The sequence below is a fragment of the Monodon monoceros genome, unplaced genomic scaffold, assembly GCF_005190385.1.
Source record: "Monodon monoceros isolate NGI ecotype Baffin Bay Population unplaced genomic scaffold, NGI_Narwhal_1 Super_Scaffold_7, whole genome shotgun sequence".
Classification (NCBI taxonomy): Eukaryota; Metazoa; Chordata; class Mammalia; order Artiodactyla; family Monodontidae; genus Monodon; species Monodon monoceros.
Window position 1 is genome coordinate 62,360,347 of NW_021703784.1, and position 25,499 is coordinate 62,385,845.

Here is a 25,499-nt window from a genome sequence, read left to right on the forward strand (position 1 = left end):
ATTTCAGCTTAAAGAAGTCCCTTTAACATTTCCTGTAAGGCCAGTCTAGTGGTGATTAGCTTCTTTAGCTTTTGCTTGTCTGCAAAACTCTTTCTTCTCTTCTTCGACTCTGAAGGACAACTTGCCAGGTGGAATATTCTTAATGGACAGTTTTTTTTCTCTCAGCACTTTGAATAAATCTTGCCACTCTTCTCTGGCCTGCAAAGCTTCTGCTGAAGATTCTGATCATCGTCTTATCAGGGTTCCCTTTTATGAACAAGTTATTTTTCTCTTGCTGTTTTAAGATTCTCTCTTTGTCTTTAACTTTTGACACTAATTATAATGTGTCTTGGTGTTGGCCTCTTTGGGATCATCTTATTTGGAACTCTCTGGGCTTCCTGGATCTGAATATCTGTTTCTTTCCCCAGGTTAGGAAAGTTTTCAGCCATTATTTCTTCTTGTAAGTTTTCTGCCCCTTTCTCTTTCTCTTCTCCTCCTGGGACCCCTACCATGCGAATGTTGGTTTGCTTGATGTTATCTCATAAGTCCCTTAAGCTATCTTTATTCTTTTCCATTTTTTTCATTTTTCTGTTTTAATTAGATGACTTCCACTGTCCTGCCCTCATGTAAACTGATCCTCCCTCCTGTGTCATGTAGTGCGCTATTGAACCCCTCTATTGTATTCTTCAGTTCACTTATTATACTCTTCAGCTCTGTGACTTCTATTTGGTACTTTCTTACACTTTCTATTTCTTTACTGAAATTCTTACTTTGTTCATCCATTCTTCTCCTGAGCTCAGCATCTTTATGACCATTATTTTAAACTCTTTATCAGGTAAATCACTTATCTCCACTTCATTAAGGTCTTTCTCTGAGGTTTTACCTTGTTCTTTCATTTAGAACATATTCCTGTTTCTTCATTTTCCTTGACTCTCTGTGTTGGTTTCTATGCATTATTTAAAACATCTACTTCTCCTAGTCCTGAAGGAGTGGCCTCTTGTAGGAGATGAACCTTATTATTCAAACCTGCCCTAGCCCTTGGTTGTCTCTCAAATCTTTATGATGGTCCAAGCAGCCTACTTTATTCTTAGTGCTCACCATAGTTGAGAGTATACCAATACCTGATAGTGTTCCAAAGGGAAGGATCATAGTCAGCACCTAGATTCAGGTGGACTGGAAGCCAGACCTTCAGGTAGCAGCTTTTAATGTATGCAAATATGTATCTTTCAGTGGAGACTTCCCAGTGGGTGTTACTGTCTGCTCCCTCTGTGCTGAGCCTTGGGGGATAGCCAGTTAAGAACTTCGTTTGCTACAATCCTGTGGGACATGGGAACTCAAGTCCTGTTGGCCACAGAGTCAAAGGTTTAAAAGGGTGTGTCCCTTGGGAAGCAGCTGCAAAATCTGGGGCGCCAGACATGTGCACAAGCTCTTTCCAAGAAGAAACCAGTGAGCGGGAGCAGGCTAGAGAGGGAACAGAGATGGCACCTGCCAGATCCCTGGTCTCCAAAGAGAATCAAAATTAGCTCCTAGATGTGTGCTAAGTTAGAAACCTGACCCTCAGGCAGTAGCTTTTAAAGTATGCAAACACGTGGCTTCCCCGGTGGCGCAGTGGTTGAGAGTCCGCCTGCCGATGCAGGGGACACGGGTTCGTGCCCCGATCCGGGAAGATCCCACATGCCGCGGAGCGGCTGGGCCTGTGAGCCATGGCTGCTGAGCCTGCGCATCCGGAGCCTGTGCTCCACAACGGGAGAGGCCACAACACTGAGAGGCCCGCGTACCGTAAAAAAAAACCAAGAAAAAGTATGCAAACAGGATTTTTTCAGGCAAAGACTGAGAGATGGGTGTTTCTCCCTGCTTCCTCCAGGCTGAGCCACAGCAAATCCTTGAAAACCCATTAAGAACTCTTTGCTTGTTATAGTCTGGTGGGTCTCATGAATAAAAGCCCCATTGTTTTTCAGAGCTAGGTGCTTTTGGGTCCTTACCTCAAGTGGAAGTCTAAAAAGATGGGGGCTAGATGCTGGGTCCAAACCCTTCGCACCTCAGGGGAGGAGCTGGAAGCTGTAAGTTGCTTCTCAATTGCACGTCTCTCTGCCAGGGGACATTTATGGTGAGACTGCATCTCAGCCTTTTCTACTCACTTCAGTGTGGGTATGTTCTCGTTTGCCTGCTATATAGGAATTGGATTTCTTTCAGGAGAAATTGCTCCATGTGTAGCTGTGGATTCAGTGTGTCCATAGGCGTGAGTTCAGAAGCTTCCTATGTCACCATCTTGGACTGGAACCCCCTACATTGTCTTAACGTATTACTTTTCTGTGAGTTTATTTGGGGGGTAAGGGGTTGGTAATGATGGAGAGAAGAAAAAGAACCCAAATAATCACAGTTAGTTTCATTAGATAATTCTAGGGAGTTGTAAAGAGGTACCCTCAAGAATATGGAAATAAAAGAAAATACTGCCTTCTCAGCACTGACTTATGTTCAAAAGATCAACAGAGAAATGAAAGGTCACCTGAAAAAGATAGCAAGGCTCTCAACAAGAGAACATTCTTATTTAGACTGAATTGACCAAAATGGGAATTGGATTGGCTATTTGTTGGCAACATCCACCCGAACACTAATCAGGACAGAAATGACTAGAATCATAGACATCTAAGTTCTCTGTCTGAATTGACAACATAAGTCCTAATTTCAAAAACAGTTGGCCCCGAACAATGCAGGGTTTAGGGGCGCCGACCCCACTGTGCAGTCGAAAATCCACATATTAACTTTACGGTTGGCCCTCTGCATCCACATATTCAACCAACTATGGATCATGCAGTACTGTAGTATATAGTTACTGAAAAAGATCTGCGTATAAGTGGACCCGTGCAGTTCAAGCCCATGTTGTTCAAGGGTCAACTGTATAAACAATGGGCTGTGTTAATCTGGCAGGTGTTAAATATTTGACATCAAATATTCCTTAGTTTGATTCCACAATCAAAATGCTTCTGATTTTGATATGGCTTCCCACAAAGATCTGACAACAAGGAGAAAATGTGCTGATAATATAGATAATGTATATTTTGTTCTATATAACCTTTTAACTTATCACTGTAAATTTAAAAGCTAGCATGCTGGTTTTAATACATCAGTCTAACGAACTTGGATAATGTGAGTCTGTACCATGAGAGGTGGTTTGTCTCCTCTTGTACTGAAAAATGAAATTTCTGCATCCAGAAAATTCAGATCTTGGCATTTAATTAAAATAACAAAAATAACAACTGCTCCTTTGTGAGGTCATTTCAGAAAGCAAGCCAATCCTTTTCCCTGGTGGTGATACTCATTCATCTGTACGCAGCAGAAAGCACAGCAGATGACAATGCAATTGGCTCACTCAACATCCTGCAAACTGTTTTATATTTTCCTTCTCATACTATAGGGCCTTGAAAGCAAAACAAACAAACAAATAACAACAACAACAAAGTTTTTCTGATTCCTTTGGTGGGGGGATCTGCATGCAATCTGACACAAGGAAACAACCCATATGACACTTAAAGCAGAAGTCACCAATGTGTGACAGTGGCTACACATGGGAGAATGGATTTTTTTTAGTGTGATTATTGTGAAGGCTGTACTGTCTGGTACCCAACATCATAGTAATAAAAGGTTGAAAAAGTATGAACAGCCCCAAGCTAGGCAGTTCCTAGTAAACAGAACTGGTTCCCTGCTCACCCCTTACCCATGAAATTACATAAACTATGCCATACTTTCTCATAAATCCTTTTCTGAATAAATTAGAGACAGTAGATCCAGTTGTTTGAAACTGAGAGAACCCCAGCTAATTCTCTGAAAGACCCAGTATTGTTAATTTCTATAGTTCTAGCCTATATTAATAGTCCCATCATTTTGATACTACCACCACTAATAATAATGAGTTAACAGTTACTTCAGCACTTAAAAAATAATATCAAGCATTGTGATAAGTGATTTATAAACATTCTGATTAAATGCTCTATATTCTGCGAAAGACACCTCAGGAGAAAGACTGGAAGGGAAAAACCACAGGTTCATCATGAGAGGATACAAATCTTCTTAATAAACCAATTTGCAGAGATGCTATTCTTAGAAGTATGCAGATTATGAACAGTATTTTAAAGAAGAACAATTAAACTTGGACAATAACTTTACCTTCTTGCTCTCTTCTTCAACAATATAGTACCTCAGTCATTTTAAAGTAGCTCATAGAACTCAAACTTGCTATTCTAACAAAAACAAATATGGCATAATAAAAAGATTCCTAAATGGTGTCTCTTTGGCTGTAATTTGGCTAGAAAAGTTGCTGTACCTGAAGATTGATCTCTGCCTCATAAAAGGTTAGGCATGAGCAGTAATGTCGATCTGAGTCAATATCTGTCAGGACCACCACAAAAAACGTTGGCTGCTTCCTCTCTCTGGACAGCTGCCACCCTCCAGGCTGACAAAACTAAATGAGATAGAAAAAAAAAAAATTGTCACATCTTAAAAGTATAAGGTAAATTTATTAGTTATAAATCCCTGAGAAATGTCTCCCCATTTAAAAAAATTCCAGATGTGATATGTTACTTCAGCCAATATTTTTCAAAAATCACTTGCAGATTCATGATGTAGAATACTTTCACTAATGTGCATATGCATTTTATGAAGACAGCCTAGATTTTCCACAGATGCCACTCATTCTGAGACCAGGGTTGGCACATGTAGGAACAGAGCACTAAGATGAAGACTTTTCACCATTAGAACAAATCATGAAATAAGTTGAAGATAAAGCGCTCAGTACCTACCATGGACAGAAAACAGAATTATTTTAAAATATCGTCATTAATCTAAGACTCTTCAATTCAGTACAATAAAAAAGACATCTTGTTCATCAAGACAGACCACATTCTGGGCTATAAAATACACTTTAATGTATTTAAAAGAATAGAAATCATATAATGCATGTCCCAGACCACAATAAAGTTAAACTAAAAATCAATTACAGAAAGATAGCTGGAAAATCCCCAAATACTCAGAGATTAAACAACACACTTCTAAGTAATACATGGATCAAAGACAAAAATCTCAAAAGAAATTTTCAAATATTTTTAATTAAATGAAAATGAAAATACAGCTTAACATTTGTGGGATTCATCAAAAGCAGTGCTTAGAGGGAATTTTATAGCGCTGAATTCACAGAGAAGAAGAAAAATCTAAAATCAGTCATCTAAGTTCTATCTTAGGAAACTAGAAAAAGAAGAGCAAACTAAATCCAAAGTAAACAGAAGGAAAGAAATAATAAAGTTAGAGCACAAATCAGTGAAATCTATTACAGGAAATCAATAGAGAAAAGCAACAAAACCTAAAGCTAGTTCTGAAAAAAACATTAAAATCAACAAGTCTCTAGCCAGACAAAATAAAAACAAAAAAGAAGATACAAATTACTAATATCAGAAATGAAAGACAGGACATCACTATAGATCCTGTGGTCATTAAAAAGATAATAAAGGAATACTATGCATAACTCTGTGCCCACAAATTTGATAATCTAGATGAAATGAACCAATTTCTTGAAAGATATAATCTGATAAGACACACAAGAAGAAGTAGACAATCTGAATAGGCCTATATCTATTAAAGAAAATGAATCAATAATTAATAATCTTCCAAAATAGAAAGTATCATGCCACAATGGGTTCATGGTGAATTCTACCAAACACTGAAGGATGAAACTAAAACATTCTCTACAATCTCTTCCAGAAGACTGAAGCCAAAGAAATACTTCCTGACTTATTCCATAAAGCAAGCATTACCCCAATGCCAAAACCAGAAAAAGAAATTACAATAAAACTATACATCAATATCTCTCATGAATGCAGATGCAAAAATCCTCAACAAAATATTTGCAAATTGAATGTAGCAATGTATGAAAAGAATTACAAACCATGACCAAATAAGATTCATTTTGGGTATGCAGGGCTGGTTCAACATTGAAAGTCAATTAATCACATCAAGAAGCTAAACAAGAAAAAGTACATGATCATATCAATAGATACAGAAAAGGCATTTGAGAAAATCTAACACCCATTCATGATAAAAACTCTCAGCAAACTAAGCATAGAGGGGAAGTTCCTTGACATGACAGAGAACATTCACCAAAAACCTACAGATAACATCATACTTAATCATAAGAAACTAGAAGCTTTCTAGCTAAGATTAGGAACAAGGCAAGGATGTCACCTATTACCACAGCTTTTCTAAATTGCACTGAAAGTCCTAGTTAATTCAATTAGCCAAAACAAGGAAATGAAAGGTTTACAGATTAGGAAGGAAGATGTGTAACTGTCTTTGTTCCCAAATGACATGACTGTCTATGTAGAAAACCTGAAAGTAATAAGCAATTCCAGCAAGTTTCCAGGATACAAGGTTAATATACAAAAGCCAACTGCTTTCCTATATACACCAACAATCAACTGTTACTTGAAATTAAAAACACAATACCATCTTCATACATTAGCACCCCCAAAAATGAAATACTTAGGTATAAACCTAATAAATTATGTACAAGATCTATATAAGAAAAATCACAAAACTCTGATGAGAAATCAAAGAACTAAGTAGAGAGAAAGAGAGAGCAATTCCAATGTTCATCAATAGGAAGACTCAATATTGTCAAGTTTCAATTCTTCCCAGTGTGATCTACAGATTCAATGCAATCCCAAACAAAATTCCAGCAAGTTATTTTATGGATGTTGATAAACTAATGTTAAAGTTTATATGGAGAGGCAAAAGACCCCGAACAGCCAACTCAATATTGAAGGAAAACAAAGTTGTAAGAGTGACACTATCTGACTTCAAGACTTATTATAAAGCTACAGTAATCAAGACAGTGTGGTACCAGTCAACGAAAAGACAAATAGATCAATTAAGCAGAATGGTGAGTCCAGAAACAGACCACACAAATATAATCAACTGAACTTTGACAACAGAGCAAAAGCAATACAATGGAGAAAAAATAGTCTTTTCAACAAATGGTGCTAGACCAACTAGATATTCATATACAAGAAAATGAATCTAGACACAGACCTTACACTCTTCACAAACATTAACTCAAAGTGGACCATACACCTAAATGTAAAACACAAAACTATAAAACTTCTAGAAGATGACAAAGGAGAAAACCTAGGTGATCTCTGTTTTGGCAATGACTTTTTCGATACAACACCAAAATCATGAACCAGGAAAGGAATAACTGATAAGCTAGACTTCATTAAAATTTAAAACTTCTGCTCTGTGAAAGACACTGTCAAGAAAATGAGAAGACAAGCTAAGGACTGGGAGAAAATATTTGCAAAACACATATCTGATAATGTACTGTCATCTAAAACATACAAAGAGTTTTTAAAACTCAACAATAAGAAAGTGAACAACCCAATTAAAAAGGGGGCAAAAGATCTGAATAGATACCTCTCCAAAAAAGATATAAAGGTGGCAAATAAGCAAATGAAAAGATGTTCAATATCATATTTCATAAAGGAAGCAAATTAAAACAACAAGATACCATTACATATCTATTAGAATGGCCAAAATACAAAACAATGACAATGCCAAATGCTGGCAAGAATGTAGAGCAACAGGAATTCTTATTTATCGCTGGTAGGAATGCAAAATGGTACAGCCACTTTGGAACACAGCGCACCAGTTTCTTACAAAAGTAAACATACTCTTACCATACAATTCAGCTATTTACCCGAAGGGGTTGAAAACATATGTTCACACAAAAACCTGCACATGGATGTTTATAGCAGCTTTATTCATAATTGCCAAAACTTGGAAGTAACCAAGATGTCCTTCAGTAGGTGAAGGCACATCCAGGTGACAGAATACTTTATTGTGCTAAAAAGAAATGAGCTATCAAGCCATGAAAAAACATGGAGGAAACGTAAATGCACATAAGTGAAACACACCAGTCCGAAATGGCTACACGTGGTATAATTCCAACTACTTAACATTCTGGAAAATGCACAGCTATGGAGAGCTAGAAGATTAGTAGTTGCCTGGGGTTGGGGAGACATAAATAGGCAGAACTTAGAGGCTTTTTAGAGCAGTGAAACTATTCTGTATAATACCGTAACTGTGGATACATTTTATTATGCATTTTTCAAAACCTTTAGAATGTACACTAAGAGTGAAACCTAAGGTGAATTACAGACTTTGGTTGATAATGATGTGACCAATGTAAGTTCATTCATTGACTGTAACAAATGTACCACTGTGGTGGGGCATACTGATATTGTGGAAAGTTGTGCGTTTGGGGAACAGAGAATATATGTGAATTCTTCGTACTTCCTGCTCAATTTTGCTGTGAATCTAAAAGTATTCTAAAAAGTAAAGTCTATCTCTAAAAACATGAAGAAAAAAATATCTGGATAACAATATTGTTGAAGAGATGGAATAGAAATAGAAAGGAGCTCACCAATACAGCAGCTCTCTGTGCCAGATTGCCTTCTGTTACCCTGCTTAATAACTGTGTAATTTGGAGCACTTTACTTAACCTCTCAGTGCCTTAGTTTCCTCATCTGTAAAAGGCAGAATATTAGAACCTATCTACTAGTACTCTTGGGATGCTCATACAAGGTAACACATGAAAAGTACTCAGAATAGCCTTTGCCATATAATTCCGTGGTAAGTGTTAGTTATTATGATTATTACCCCCTTTGACCTAACCTTAGTTTCTATCATCACAGCTATAACACTTCCTTTCCCCTTCTTTACTAGTTTTTTCCTGCCTCTCCTTTCATTGCCTCATTGACTCCTTGACTCAGTCTAAAGAGACATCAAAAAAGTAATATTTGGATGACTTCCTACATTTAGAGAGACACATTGATCAAGTTCATAGCTTCTCTACCAAATGAAAAATTCTACCAGACTCATTTCCTTGAGCAGACATCATAAGGAATACATAAAGAAATAGCATGAAAACCTTAAGGACACATTAATTAGTTAAGTGAAACTATTTTTCTCTACTACATTTGTGTTTTGAAAGAGTAATTCATTGAACAAATATTTATTGAGCACTTCAGTATCACTTATTCTGTGAAGTCTTCTCTGAAGCTCCCCAGTTTCTCTAGCCCCCTCCAAACCAAAGAATCAAGCAGTTCCACTCATGTGTTCCAAACAATTTTATACATTCTTATTATAGTAAATAATTATAATAACCTTTTCTTCCTATATATAGCACTAAACTTATATATTTTACTAACATGGTACAGAAAAGTTGACTTGTCAATTTGTTTACATGTATATTTCACCCTCAACAATTCATTTATCTAAGTTCCATGACTTTACATCTTTGGCTTTTCTGTGGCCACCATAAGCCTTTTTCATTCTAGAAAAGTAGCCCTCCAAGTGTGGTACACAGAATCACAGGAGTCCCGGTGGTCAAAACTATTACCATATTAGTACTAAGAACTGGTTGTTTCTTTCACTTTGTTGACATTTACATTAATGGTGGAAAAGTAATGGTGGGTAAAGTTGCTGGTAACTTAGTAATCAATGCAGCAGCACCAAACTATACTTGTAGTCACTGTATTCTTCAAAGCTACACGTTTGCAGTTTAAAAAAAAAAAAGTTTCTGTTAATAATTTCTTTGATGAAGCAATAAACATTGTAATTTCATTGTAACTTGACCCTTGAGTATACAGTATTCTGTTTCAAAGAGTAAATACACATAAAGCACTTTTGCTGCATACAGAAGTATTACAGTTGTTTAGTGAAAAACTACTTGTGTAGATGTTTAAGTTGTGAGCTGAACTGTTCTCTTTTCTCCCCCAAGAACACCATTTTTTACTTGAAAGAATAACTGACAAACATGTTTATATAGTCTTATGTATTTGGTAGACATTGTCTCAAATGAATGAAATGGGCCTGTCACTTCAAGATACAGATCTGAGACTGTTTGTTACCAATGATAAAATGAACTTTCAAGCACCATCATGAGCCTGACAGCTTTGCATTCCTGATTAATATGACAGTATTATTAACTAATGTAATATTTTAAATACTATATGTGTCAACATTTGGAATATCTGCATAACTCATTGATCCCTATTTGCCAAGTGACTAATGCATGATGTTATAAAATCATGCATGGATAAAAGATCTTTCAAAGTGCAAAGCCAACCAATATATTTTATCGTAGCAGAGTAAAAAAAAGTTCATTGATGCATTTATATATCTCACATTGCAACTAGCCTTTAAGATATTATTATTTGTTGAGTGTTGGTGTAGTATTCAAACAAGAGTTTCCATAAGTATCTGAAAAGTCTATAAAAATACTCCTCTTTCCAACTACATATTCGTGAGACCTGATTTTCTTCATATACTTCAACCAAAACAATGTACTGTAAAAGCACGAATGTAGAAGCAGGTATGAGAATCCAGCTGTCTTTTATTAAGCCAATATCAATGATATTTACAAAAATATAAAACAATACCATTCTTTTCCCTATCTTTTTTGTTATGGAAAGTACAATTATTTTTTCAAAAAATATGCTATTTAATATGCAATGGTTTCCTGTCCTTTTTAAAATAAATAAATAGCTTAAATTTTTCTAGTTGTCAGTTCTAACACTAAAATTGATAAAACTACATAAACAAAACTCTTTGCAGATTCTCAGTCATCTGTGAGAGTATAAAGTGTGAGACCCCCAAAGTATGAGATTTGCTATTCTAGTAAGAATGAGTGTTAATGTGTAACTAGCCTTGGCTTAAGCTACTTAGGTAGCAGAAAGGTATAATCTTTGGCAGAACCAGGGAGTTTTAACAGGTTAAACTTCTGGGTTTAACAAAACCCAGAAGTGTCTTTCAAAATACTCGTGTCTGAGCTTGGGTATGAAATAATATAATGATACAGAGCCTGTGTCATCAGGTCTACTCATTCGACAAACAAGTCTTCAGATATAAAGTGAATCAGTTCTGTGAATTAATAGCAAATAATCGCATTCTCTTAGAGGTCTGTCATTCATTATCACAGCTGCTCATCAGGCTTGGCAAACGGTACTAAAAGCTATACACCATAGAATAACAACTATATATTTTCACATAATTTAAGTGAAACTATAGGTTTTCAGTAAGGATTAAACTAAATCTCTTTATGTTAGTTCCAACTCAACCAACTTTACTGATTTCTCAAATCAAAGGTACCCATCACAGAGAAGTGTTCACAAATAACAAATTAACTTTTGTAAGCGAACAGATATATTACTTAAATAAGCAATCAGATATTTTGCTGCTAAAACTAGAAAAATCAACTCATGCTTACTTTTCTCAAATGCTTTACACATACAGTGAATATAATAAAAATATTACAGAATAATAAAAGATGTCCATAGCATTACTGTGACTAATTTTAATGATCTCTCAAAGGTGAAATGTTGTAGAAGGTTCTTGGGATAACAGTCACTCAACATTTTCCAAGACCTTCATATACACATCTATAAATTTACAGCTCACTAAACTACATTTTACTGTTCAACCTCTAATTAAAAAAATTAAAGGTGTCCCTTTAAAAAAAAAGAAGCCTGTAAGAAAATTCCTTCTCATAGAAAAAAATAAACACATAACATCCAGAAGGAGAATATGAGAGTTTAGGTAGGAAGACCTCCTTAGTTATTTAAATGGCCTCATTTCCCCAAGTTAACATTATAACAGGAATTCTGATTTTAAAAGTATTAACAGTAAAACTTCTGGGAAATTCCAAGGATCCTCTTTTTGGATTCAATAAGTACTTCTTCAAAACTAAGCTTAATGTGACCACAACTAAGATAGTAATGGTAATTCATGCTAGGCCTGGTCAGATATTTTTTACTTAAATTTTTCACAAAGAAGCTGCCAAGATAGCTGGTTACATTGGTTACACATAAGACCCTTTATTTCATACATAAGAATACAGCTACATAATTATTTTATACTACGCAGTAATATTATTAGAATCATACTTCATAAGAAATTTTGATGTTGCATTCTCAAATGAAATATATTAATACACAATAAATAAACAATAGCTCACATAACTGAGTTTACAGAAATGTTTTTTTCAGTGGATGAAAAGAAAGGCCTTAACCTCCAGTTAAATGTCTACTTTTCAAATTCATTGTATCATAAGATTAAGTAATAATCGAATTTGGTGTATCAGGAGATGATCCCACTATTAATGAGAAGTACTCCTCATACGATTTGGATTTGAAATATAATAATGCTAACTGGTTTAATCATTTCAAACCTTAACTAAAAGCGTGCTGAGAAAGTAATAAACAATGAGAGGGGAATTTCATGGCGGTCCAGTGGTTAGGACTCCGTGCTCTCACTGCTGAGGGCCTGGGTTAGATCCCTGGTCAGGGAACTAAGATTCCCCTCACAGTGTGGCCAAAAAAAAAAAAAAAAAAAAACCCAAAAAACAATGAGGGAGTGGACACTGCATTTCTTGAACCTGAGCTCGAGTCACATTTCTGACAGGAATGTGAGAGAATGTTTAGACAGCTGGAAACAGAGTAGTCACTAAAAGACAGTAAGCAGAATGATAAGCATTAAACAAACAGGATAAAAATCAGGATTTTGCTCTCCCCAGTGTCTTTACTGGCAAACAGGGGGAAAAAATGCTATCACAGGTGCAAAACCTAAACTGTTTAGAACTGACTATCATAACTGACTGGCCTACATTTTGCTCTCCTTTTCCAAGTCACTGAGGAAACACATCTATTGGGAGTGATACTATCAATGGACATACCATATATATGTCTGTTTCATAAATATGCAACAATGTATGTTTTTGACTATTCCCTTCCACTTGACTCTCATCATTTCCCACAGATCATGCTCATAAAAATTTTACAGCATATCTGGGAACAGCCAATATGGGGATTCCTTTTCAGGATGTTATCTGTCTTTATTCAGTTCCAGTTTTCTTCAAGACCTTGGCATAACCTGGAAACAAATGATACCTCAAGGGTGCAAGGTTAGAAATGACAGACATTTTTAGGCTCCACATTTAATGCATTACAAATACCAACTTTGTTTACTTGTTTCTTTAATTGCCCAAATGTATGAAGTAGATCATGTGCAAACAGGCCACCCATCTGCAAATAAAAGATAAGTGCCAATAATCCCTCATATTTGTGAAACACTTTATATATAATTGTATCCCACAAGGTTTATTTTACAAATGATGAAACCAAGGCTATGAGACGTTAAGGTGATACAGCTAGTGTGTGATAAAAGCAGGACTAGAATTCAAGCCTCTGTATCTCTACAAACTGTGTCTTCTCACTGCTGAATTATCTTTGTATATCACCTTGTGGATATTATTTTATATTAATATGAATTTACTGTAGAAAAATCAGAAAAGAAAAAATGAAAATGAACTAAGTTCTTTAACATACAACCTTCCCTTGCAACCATTTATCTCTGGATGTACTTTTTATATAAAATGGGATATATTATACATATAGTTATAAGTCCTGCTTTTCTCCACCTTCTGTAACATGTGCGTTTTCCCATGTACCTACATAGTTTTAAGAAAATTATTTTTAATGACTGAATATTACACCAGCATATAGGTAAGCACCACAACATAACTAATTCCCTATTGTGGGTTGTTTATGTTGTTCACAGTTTTTTTTCTTAATAATTCTGGGACAAGCATGGTATTATATAAATCTTCCCAGGCATGTCTCATTATGCTTTGGGGGAAGAACTGGTTTTGTAGAGCACAACCAAAATGAGCACAAAAAATGTTTAATTGCCCTTGAATTCCTTTTTAAAGGTTAGGCAACCCCAAAATTATTTTGTTTTGCTGACAGAATTCTAAAAAGGACAAAAAAGAAGTGGTAACAAAGAACTGTTATTATGAACTACATTCTGACCAAAGAACTGACTTGTGAAATAACGTAAGAGAAGCCTGAAGAAACTGAACTCCATTGTCAAGCCAGGCCATGGCAATGTCAGGTGTGTGCTCTTTACTTTAGACAGATATTTTTCAAAAGTTCAGAGAAAACACAGTGGTTCTAAGACTTTGGAAGAGAAGCCAATCTAAGAGTTGGGAAACTTTCAAATATTTTGTTATCCACAGAATAATGGGTATCACACACATGTGCCTAATTTTAGTGGACAGCTTTTGATGAAGTATAATTTTAAAAGACTATCCAAAACAATCTGCTTTAAATGAAACAATTTAAATGGGTCACCTATAATGCTTTCAGTAGATATTTTATTCAGATATTTTATTACTACTACACAACATTACACTGTCCTCATCAGTATAATAAAGCTTTATGTATAAGATAATATGATTTGTCTGCCTAGAGAATCCAAGCAAACTGACTAAATATTGTTTGAGTAAGTAAGAGTTTAGTCATGTAGCCAGATATAAGAACATATAAAAATCAACAGCTCTCCTTGAGATCAGCAACAAGTAATTTCTAAAAAGATCTTATTCATAACTTTAATATGTCCTCAAAGTTACAGGATGAGCTAACCTAATCTCTCAAGTTTTGAACATTTTGGCATATCAGTCTCATGAAGAGCCCTACACATAAGCCTCTAAATATAAAAATTTCAAGAAGCAAACTCCAAAGAGAAAAATGAACGTTTAGAATAGCTTCTAACATCCAAGTTCTGAAAAAATACAACTGTACATGATTTACAAATTTAAAACAATTCCAAGAGCAAAAGAAAAGTTATTAATGACTTCTAGTTAAGCATGGCAGATGAAACAATGAGTTTACCTCCAAGAGCTCCTGAAATCCCTCTAAAATTGCAGTTAAAAAGAATACAAACAGCAAAGTAAAATGAAAGAAGATAACAGGTTTAAAATGACAATAAGAGGGACTTCCCTGGTGGTGAAGTGGTTAAGAATCCGCCTGCTGGGGGTGGGGTGGGGGGAGGAGTCAAGATGGTATACTACCAGGACATGCGGAATTCGAGTCTTCTTACAACTAGGGCACCTACCAAGCACCGGTGGGGGACCACAGACACCTAAGGGGATGGGAGGAACCCCCAGAAACCGGGTAGGATGTGGGGCATGGGGGGTGTGAAGTGGGGGGAGAAGTGGAGGCAGGAAGGGACTGGCGCCCCGAGGGGCGGCTGGGGGAGGGGAAGGGCTCCCACACCCGAACGGGTAAATTGGGGAACCACTGGGACAGCAGAGGATCAAAAGGGAGTGTGGCCAGCCTTCCCCTGCCCACTTGGACCCCCAGCAACCTGCTGAGATCCCGGGCCAGATCCTCTGCCCACCTAGGCCATCTCCAGCCACTCAGGTCCTGAGGGAGTGGGAGGGAGGGATGAGGGGGGCAAAAGTAAACGCCGGACCTCTGGGATCCACACCCCTGAGGGGTGGCTGGGAGAGGGGAGGAGTTCCTACACCCAGCAGGACCCACCCATGGTTAGGGGTCCAGTGGTGACGGGGTAGACCCTGGGGGAGACAAAGGGGAAAGGGGGGGCAGAGGAATGGAAGGGAACAGGGCCAATGCTTTCCCTGTCCACTTAGGCACCAGGGAGCTAGTTGGGCTCCAGGTCTAATCCTCTGCCCTCGGAGCCTCCCTCCTGCCACGCAGAGCCAAAGCCCTGCCCTTACACCCCGATCCAGGGCCCTACCTCTACATTTGGAGACGCCTTCCAATGCGCTGGGCCCAAATCCCACCCACACACCCTCACTCAGGGGCCCACCTTCAAACTCTGGAACTCCACACACCAGAGGCCCTCCTTTCCACGTGCTGCCTCTCCCCTTCTGCACAGGTATTAAGCAGAGATCCCACCTCATACTTGAAAGTCGCCTCACCTAAGCCCCGTCCCATGCTCAAACACCACCCCACCCCCACACGCCCCCTGCCTAGGTCCCGCCCCCCCCCCCCCCCCCCCCCCCCCCCCCCTCCACCCCCCCCCCACCAAAAGAACCCCCCCACAGCCAAAGCTTTTTTTTTTTTTTCCTTTTCCTTTTTCCTCTTTTAGATTGGGGTTCTGTTTTACCTTGTTGATTCATTGCTATTGATGCTTTTATATTTTTATTTTTCCTAATAAATCTTTTATTTTTCTAATTTTATTTTATTCTTTACAATTTGTTAGTGATCTCTCCTTTTGGCTTGTTGCTCCACCTGCCTTTTTTATTCTTTTTTCTGATGTGGTTTAATTTTACCTTGCTGTAGGTGTTTCAATTATAGTTTTATTTTTCCTAATATATTTTTTATCTTTCTAATTTTATTTTGTTTTTATTCTTTGATATTGTACTGTTCCTTTCTTCTTTCTTTCTTCCTTTTTTTTCTCATACAGCACCACAAGCTTGCGGGATCTTGGTTCCCAGGTCAGAGGTCGGGCCTGAGCTCCTATGGTGGGAGCTACAAGTCCAAACTGCTGGACTAACAGAGAACCTCAGGCCCCAGGGAATATCAACTGGACTGAGACCTCCCGGAGGTCCTCATCTCAGCACCAAGACCCAGCTCTATCTAACTGCCTGCAAACTTCAGTGCTGGATATCTCAGGCCAAACAACCACTAAGACAAGATTACAACACCACCCATCCATTAAAAAAAAAAAAAAAAGAAAAGACAAAAAAATGTTACAGATGAAGGAGCAAGGTAAAAACCTACAAAACCAAATAAATGAAGACGAAATAGGCAACCTACCTGAAAAAGAATTCAGAGTAATGATAGCAAAGATGATCCAAAATCTTGGAAACAGAATGGAGAAAATACAAGAAACATTTAACAAGGATCTAGAAGAACTAAAGAGCAAACAAACAGTGATGAACAACACAATTACTGAAATTAAAAAATACTCTAGGAGGAATCAATAAAAGAATAACTGAGGCAGAAGAATGGATAAGTGAACTGGAATATAAAATGGTGGAAATAACTGCCAAGGAGCAGAATAAAGAAAAAAGACTGAAAAGAATTGAGGACAGTCTCAGAGACCTGTGGACAACATTAAACACACCAACATTCAAATTATAGGGGTCCCAGAAGAAGAAGAGAAAAAGAAAGGGTCTCAGAAAATATTTGAAGAGATTATAGTTGAAAACTTCCCTAACATGGAAAAGGAAATAGTAAATCAAGTCCAGGAAGCGCAGAGAGTACCGTAGAGGATAAATCCAGAGGAACACAATGAAGCACATATTAATCAAACTAACAAAAATTAAATACAAAGAAAAAATTATTAGAAGCAACAAATAACACACAAGGGAATCTCCATAAGGTTAACAGCTGATTTTTCAGCAGAAACTTAGCAAGCCAGAAGGGAGTGGCAGGACATATTAAAAGTGATGAAAGGGAAAAACCTACAACAAGGATTATTCTACCCAGCAAGGATCACATTCAGATTCGATGGAGAAATTAAAACCTTCACAGAGGGACTTCCCTGGTGGCGCAGTGGTTAAGAATCCACCGGCCAATGCAGGGGACAAGGGTTCGAGCCCTGGTCCAGGGAGATCCCACATGCCACGGGGCAACTAAGCCCATGCGCCACAACTACTGAGCCTGCGTGCCACAAGTACCGAAGCCCACACACCTAGAGCCCATGCTCCGCAGCAAGAGAAGCCACCGCAATGAGAAGCCCTCGCACCGCAATGAAGAGTAGCCCCTGTTCACCCCAACTACAGAAAGCCCGCGTGCAGCAATGAAGACCCAATGCAGCCAAAAATAAAATAAATAAATAAATACATATATTAAAAAAAAAAAACTTCACAGACAAGCAAAAGCTAAGAGAATTCAGCACCACCAAACCTGCTTTACAACAAATGCTAAAGGAACTCTCTAGGCAGGAAACACAACAGAAGGAAAAGACCTACAAAAATAAACCCAAAACAATTAAGAAAATGGTAGTAGGAACATACATATCGATAATTACCTTAAATGTAAATGGATTAAAACGCTACAACCAAAAGACACAGACTGGCTGAATGGATACAAAAACAAGACCTGTACATATGCTGTCTACAAGAGACACACTTCAGACCTAGGGACACATACAGACTGAAAGTGAGAGGATGGAAAAAGATATTCCATGCAAATGGAAACCAAAAAAAGCTGGAATGGCAATTCTCATATCAGACAAAATAGAATTTTAAATAAAGACTATTACAAGAGACAAGGATGGACACTACATAATGATCAAGGGATCAATCCAAGAAGAAGATGTAACAATTGTAAATATTTATGCACCCAAAATAGGAGCACCTCAATACATAAGACAAATGCTAACAGCCATAAAATGGGAAATCGACAGTAACACGATCATAGTAGGGGACTTTAACATCCCACTTTCACCAAAGGACAGATCATCCAAAATGAAAATAAATAAGGAAACACAAGCTTTAAATCACACATTAAACAAAATGGACTTAAATGATATTTATAGGACATTCCATCCAAAAACAACAGAATACACTTTCTTCTCACGTGCTCACGGAACATTCTGCAGGATAGATCATATCTTGGGTCACAAATCAAGCCTTGGTAAATTTAAGAAAACTGAAATCGTATCAAGTATCTTTTCCGACCACAAGGCTATGAGAGTAGATATCAATTAGAGGAAAAAAACTCTAAAGAATACAAACACATGGAGGCTACACAATATGCTATTAAATAACCAAGTGATCACTGAAGAAATCAAAGAGGAAATCAAAAAATACCTAGAAACAAATGACAATGAAAACATGATGATTCAAAACCTATGGGATGCAGCAAAAGAAGTTCTACGAGGGAAGTTTATAGCAATACAATCCTACCTCATGAAACAAAAATCTCAAATAAACAACCTAACCTTACAACTAAAGCAATTAGAGAAAGAAGAACCAAAAACCCCCAAGGTTAGCAGAAGGGAAAAAATCATAAAGATCAGATCAGAAATAAATGAAAAACAAATAAAGTAAACAATAGCAAAGATCAATAAAACTAAAAGCTGGTTCTTTGAGAAGATAAACAAAATTGATGAACCATTAGCCAGACTCACCAAGAAAAAAAGGCAGAAGACTCAAATCAACAGAATTAGAAATGAAAAAGGAAACGTCACAACTGACACTGCAGAAATACAAAGGATCATGAGAGATTACTACAAGCAACTATATGCCATAAAATGGACAATCTGGAAGAAATGGACAAATTCTTAGAAAAGCACAACCTTCTGAGACTGAACCAGGAAGAAACAGAAAATATAAACAGACCAATCACAGGCACTGAAATTGAAACTGTGATTAAAAATCTTCCATCGGGGTTTCCCTGGTGGCGCAGTGGTTGGGAGTTCGCCTGACGATGCAGGGGACGTGGGTTCATGCCCCGGTCCAGGAGGGTCCCACGTGCCACAGAGCGGCTGGGCCCGTGAGCCATGGCCACTGGGCTTGCGTGTCCGGAGCCTGTGCTCTGCAGCGGGAGGGGCCGCAGTGGTGACAAGGCCAGTGTACCGCAAAAACAAACAAACAAAAAATCTTCCACCAAACAGAAGCCCAGGACCAGATGGCTTCACAGGTGAATTCTATCAAACATTTAGAGAAAAGCTAACACCTACCCTTCTCAAACTCTTCCACAATATAGCAGAGGGAGGAACACTCCCAAACTAATTCTACGAGGCCACCATCACCCTGATACGAAAACCACACAAAGATGTCACAAAAAAAGAAAACTACAGCCAGTATCTGTGATGAACACAGATGCAAAACTCCTCAACAAAATACTAGCAAACAGAATCCAACAGTACACTAAAAGGATCACACAACATGATCAAGTGCGGTTTACCCCAGGAACGCAAGGATTCTTCAGTATACACAAATCAATCAATATCATACACCATATTAACAAACTGAAGGATAAAAACCGTATGATCATCTCAGTAGATGTTGAAAAAGCTTTTAACAAAACTCAACACCCATTTATAATAAAAACCCTCCAGAAAGTAGGCATAGAGGGAACCTACCTCAACATAATAAAGGCCATATATGACAAACCCACACCCAACATCGGTCTCAATGGTGAAAAACTGAAAACATTTCCTCTAAGATCAGGAACAAGACAAGGTTGCCCACTCTCACCACTATTAGTCAACATAGTTTTGGAAGTTTTACCCACAGCAATCAGAGAAGAAAAGGAAATAAAAGGAATCCAAATCGGAAAAGGAGAAGTAAAGCTGTCACTATTTGCAGATGACATGATACTATACATAGAGAATCCCAAAGATGCTACCAGAAAACTACTAGAGCTAATCATTGAATCTGGTAGAGTAGCAGGATACAAAATTAATGTACAGAAATCTCTTGCATTCCTATATACTAATGATGAAAAATCTGAAAGAGAAATTAAGGAAACACTCCCATTTACCACTGCAACAAAAAGAATAAAATACCTAGGAATAAACCTACCTAGGGAGACAAAAGACCTGTATGCAGAAAACTATAAGACACTGATGAAAGAAATTAAAGATGATAGAAACAGATGGAGACATATACCATGTTCTTGGATTGGAAGAATCAACATTGTGAAAATGACTATACTACCCAAAGCAATCTATAGATTCAGTGCAATCCCTATCAAACTACCAATGGCATTTTCCACAGAACTAGAACAAAAAATTCCATAATTTGTATGTAAACACAAAAGACCCCGAATAGCCAAGCAATCTTGAGAAAGAAAAACGGAACTGGAGGAATCAGGCTTGCTGACTTCAGACTATACTATGAAGCTACAGTAATCAAGATAGTATGGTACTGGCATAAAAACAGAAGTATAAATCAATGGAACAGGACAGAAAGGCCAGAGATAAACCCACGCACATATGGTCACCTTATCTTTGATAAAGGAGGCAAGAATATAAAATGGAGAAAAGACATCCTCTTCAGTAGGTGGTACTGGGAAAACTGGACAACTACATGTAAAAGAAAGAAATCAGAACACTTCCTACCACCATATGCAAAAATAAACTCAAAATGGATCAAAGACCTAAATAAAGGCCAGATACTATAAAACTCTTAGTGAAAACACAGGCAGAACACTCTATGACATAAATCACAGCAAGATTCTTTTTGACCCACATCCTAGAGAAATGGAAATGAAACCAAAAATAAACAAATAGGACCTAATGAAATTTAAAAGCTTTTGTCCAGCAAAGGAAACCATAAACAAGATGAAAAGACAACCCTCAGAATGGGAGAAAATATTTGCAAATGAAGCAACTGACAAAGGATTAATCTCTAAAATATACAAGCAGCTCATGCAGCTCCATATCAAAAAAACAAACAACCCAATCCAAAAATGGGCAGAAGACCTAAATAGACATTTCTCCAAAAAAGACATACAATTGGCCAACAAATACATGAAAGGATGCTCAACATCACTGATCTTTAGAGAAATGCAAATCAAAACTGCAGTGAGGTATCACCTCACACTGGTCAGAATGGCCATCATCAAAAAAATCTACAAACAATAAATGCTGGAGAGGGTGTGGATAAAAGGAACCCCTCTTGCACTGCTGGTGGGAATGTAAATTGATACAGCCACTATGGAGAACAGTATGGAGGTCCCTTAAAAAACTAAAAATAGAACTACCATACGACCTAACAATTCCACTACTGGGTATATACCCTGAGAAAACCATAATTCAAAAAGAGTCATGTACCACAATGTCCACTGCAGCTCTATTTACCATAGCCAGGACATGGAAACAACCTAAATGTGCATCATCAGATGAATGGATAAAGACGATGTGGCACATATATACAATGGAATATTACTCAGCCATAAAAGGAAATGAAATTGAGTTATTTGTAGTGAGGTGGATGGACCTAGAGTCTGTCATACAGAGTGAATTAAGTCAGAAAGAGAAAAACAAATACCGTATGCTAACATGTACATATGGAATCTAAATTTTAAAAAAAGGTTATGAAGAACTTAGGGGCAGGACAGGAATAAAGACGCAGACGTAGAGAATGGATTTGAGGACACGGGGAGGGGGAAGGGTAAGCTGGGACGAAGTGAGAGAGTGGCATGGAGTTATATATACTACCAAATGTAAAATAGATAGCTAGTGGGCAGCAACCACATAGCACAGGGAGATCAGCTCAGTGCTTTGTGACCACCTAGAGGGGTGGGATGGGGGGGGAGGGAGACGCAAGAGGGAGGAGATATGGGGATATATGTGTATGTATAGCTGATTCAGTTTGTTATAAAGGAAAAACTGACACACCATTGTAAAGCAATTATACTCCAATAAAGATGTAAAAAAATTTAAAACAAAAAGATTTTGGAAGCCAGAAAACTGGTTTACCCTACAAATTCCTGGAAAAGGTAATGAATGGGTGGCACTAGGTATATATGAATGTCACGAATATGAAGGGAAGACCAAGACAAACAAAGAAGAAGGAATCAGTGACCATAAGACAATACAAGGAGAAGCAGAAAATTTCAAACACACGAGAATGAAGTGATCAAAATCACGAAGAAGAGTCTGTATATCAGAGAACATTTACAGAACAAGAGAGATAATGAAAATTAAAAATGAAGAAACTGGAACACTGTCTCAGTAGGCTCCCAAAAGGGACATACAAATGGAAAATCGGAGAGATACAAGTAAGGAAATTAGATAATTGTGGGAGTTCTAATTCTGAGGTAACAGGAAATTCAGAAACAGTAAACAAAAAGGAAAAATTTATGAAAGAAGTAACGACACAGCCCTCCCACCCCTCACAAAGCCCAGAACCTTAGGACAGGATTAAATTTCATATGTCTAGCATACTGAATTAATGTTTTTAATTAATGTTTTTAAAAACCCATTAGTTTTAGCACATCATCATGAAAGTTCAAAGAAATGAAAAAAAAAAAAGGTCCTAAGGAGAAAAAAATTAAAAAGAAAAACTAGATATTTTACAATAGATCAAAAATCAAAATAGGAACAGAAATCTATTAACATAATTAATTACATTAATAAATATAAGAGTAATAAAATCAACTCTATAATTTTTAAAATAGGACATAATTCAATATAACACCCATTCTTAAATTAAAAATGAGTTCCATTATTGCTGATATTGTTTATTGGATATATTAGCAGAACCAATTACACAGAAGAAAGAAACTACAGATACAAAAACTGGAAGATAAAATTATTATTGTTTCCCCATTATATAACTGTATAACATGGAAAACTAAAGTGGATCAACTAAAAGAACTACTATGAACAATAAGAGAATACAATAAGGTAATAAAATTTTAAATTAATAAATACAGAAGACTCTTATTTGGGGCCAAGATTTACCCTGCAAACTGAAACACCTTAAAAAGCTGGACAAAATATATGAAAAAATGGCTTGCAAGACACTAAAGTGTCAGGCAACTTAAGGACAAAGATCTCTGAAAGGCAGGAAACAAGCAATGTGAGCTCTACTACTGGCGCCACTTTGTGCCTTGAGAGAGTTTATAGGCCATGGTGCAGGGAGGGGGAACAGAGGTGGAGCTTAGAGGACTCCCTAGACAGGGAAATAGAGGAGAGACTTCTGGAGAGCAGGGCAGCTAGAGTTCTTAGGACAGAACCCAGAGAGGAGGGAGCTGCACAGAGAAGGAACATGGGATATCTGCAGAGGGTTCCTCTGAGAATTCAGTAGGGTACTGATCAGTACATGTATTGATACATGAGGAAACCACCCAGGCTGGTTAAAGAGCCATCTGAAAAGATTAGAGAAAATAGCGCCCATCGTTTAAGCATGGCTGGGCAGAGTGCCTATTCCCACCATCCAGAATGTAAAAATTCATAATTCATGGGACACTGGACAGAGTACACAGAAAGGTCGTCTCAGTAGTGGGAATAATTAGCCCTAGATTGGATCTGCTCTATTGTTGGTACATAACAAATCATAAAAGCAAGACCCAAAAAGATCAAACTGTTTAAAATAACTTTAACTGAATCTCAGAAGCTCAAGAAGATTTATAGGAATACGAAATGTCCATCACCCAACAAAATAAAATTCAGGATGTCAGGCATCCTAGTAAAGATTAACAGGCATGCAAAGAGATAGGGAAATGGAACCCATAATGAGGAGAATAATCAATCAAAACTGACCTAGAACTGACAGAGATATCAGAATGAGCAAAAAGAAGACACAAAGAGTTACTATTACTGATTCCCATATGTTGAAAATTTAAATAGAGACGTGGAAAATATAAAACACTCAAATCAACTTCTAAAGAGGAAAACTACAATGTATGAGATTTTAAAAATGGATGGGATACATAGCATATTAAATATTGCAGAAGAAAAGATTAGTAAATTTGAATTCACACCAATAAAAATTATCTAAAATAAAATAGAGAAAAAAGAACCCTCCAAAACGAAATGAGCATCAGTGAGCTCTAGGACTTCAGTCAGCCTAACACATGAGTAATAAGAATCAAGGAAATGAGGAGGAAGAGGAACAGAAAAAAACATTTGAATGAATAATGGCCATATATAACAGCAGATGAAAAATGGATCCATACAAAACAATGAAGAGCACCAGAAGTGTAACTACATGGGTAAATAAATAAGACTTTTTCTTATTATTTAAGTCTCTTTTAAAGATGATTGACTATATAAACAAAAATAACATTGTGGCATGGGGTTTAGAGTATATATAAGTGTAAAATGTATGTCAACAACTGTACAAAAGTCAGGAGAGGAAAATGGCAGAGTAGAGTAGTACTGTATGGTTCATATACTATAGGAAAGGTTGTATAGTATCACTTAAATGTAGAATGTTAAGTTAAATACACCATAAGTTAAAGATGTATAAGCCTGAAAAGTGACAAAACAAAGAGTTAAAACTAATAAGACAACAAAAGAAGTAAAATGGAATAATCAAGAAAAATACTCAATCTAAAACAAAGCAGAAAATAAAGGGGAAGAAAAGGCCAATGAGATGAATAAGAAACAGTAAAATAAGATTCCAGCCTAACTCTATTAATAATCACATTAAATGGCTGAGATGATGACTTTGGATAAAAACAAGACCCAACTATATGCTTCCTACAAGAAACTTTAAATACAAAGATGCAAAGAAGTTAAAAGGAAGAGGATGGGAAACAGATATCATATGCTGACATTAACCAAAAGAAAGCTGGCTAATATTAATACAGATTTCAGAGCAAAGAATGTTAACAGGAACTAAAAAGGCATTTTATAATGATATATGGGCCAATTCATCAAGGGGACATAAATTTCTAAATATTTATGCCCCTAATAAAGAGCGTCAAAATACATGAAATAAATCAGATGGAATTATGAGTAAAAAGACACAAATTTCCTCTATTTTAGTCAAAGACTTCAAAATCTCTCTCTTAATAACTGATAAAACAAGTAGACAAAAAAAAATACTAAGAATGTAGAAGATTTGAAAAACACTATCAAGCAGACTTGACCTAATTGATGTTTATAAAACACTCCACTCAAACAGCAGCAGAATACACATTCTTTCCTAGCATACTTCAGACATTTACCAAGACAGAGTATATTCTGGGCCATAAAAT

General features: G+C 36.9%; 1 protein-coding gene across 1 annotated transcript in view; it reads right to left on the bottom strand.

The window, feature by feature from the left end:
- Positions 1-25,499, bottom strand: part of SBF2 (SET binding factor 2) — a 451,879-nt gene that overhangs the window by 249,595 nt on the left and 176,785 nt on the right. Inside the window, exon 3 of the mRNA XM_029208916.1 lies at positions 4,301-4,438. Within this exon, the coding sequence (XP_029064749.1) occupies positions 4,301-4,438 (138 nt within the window). The remainder of the gene's footprint in view (positions 1-4,300; positions 4,439-25,499) is intronic.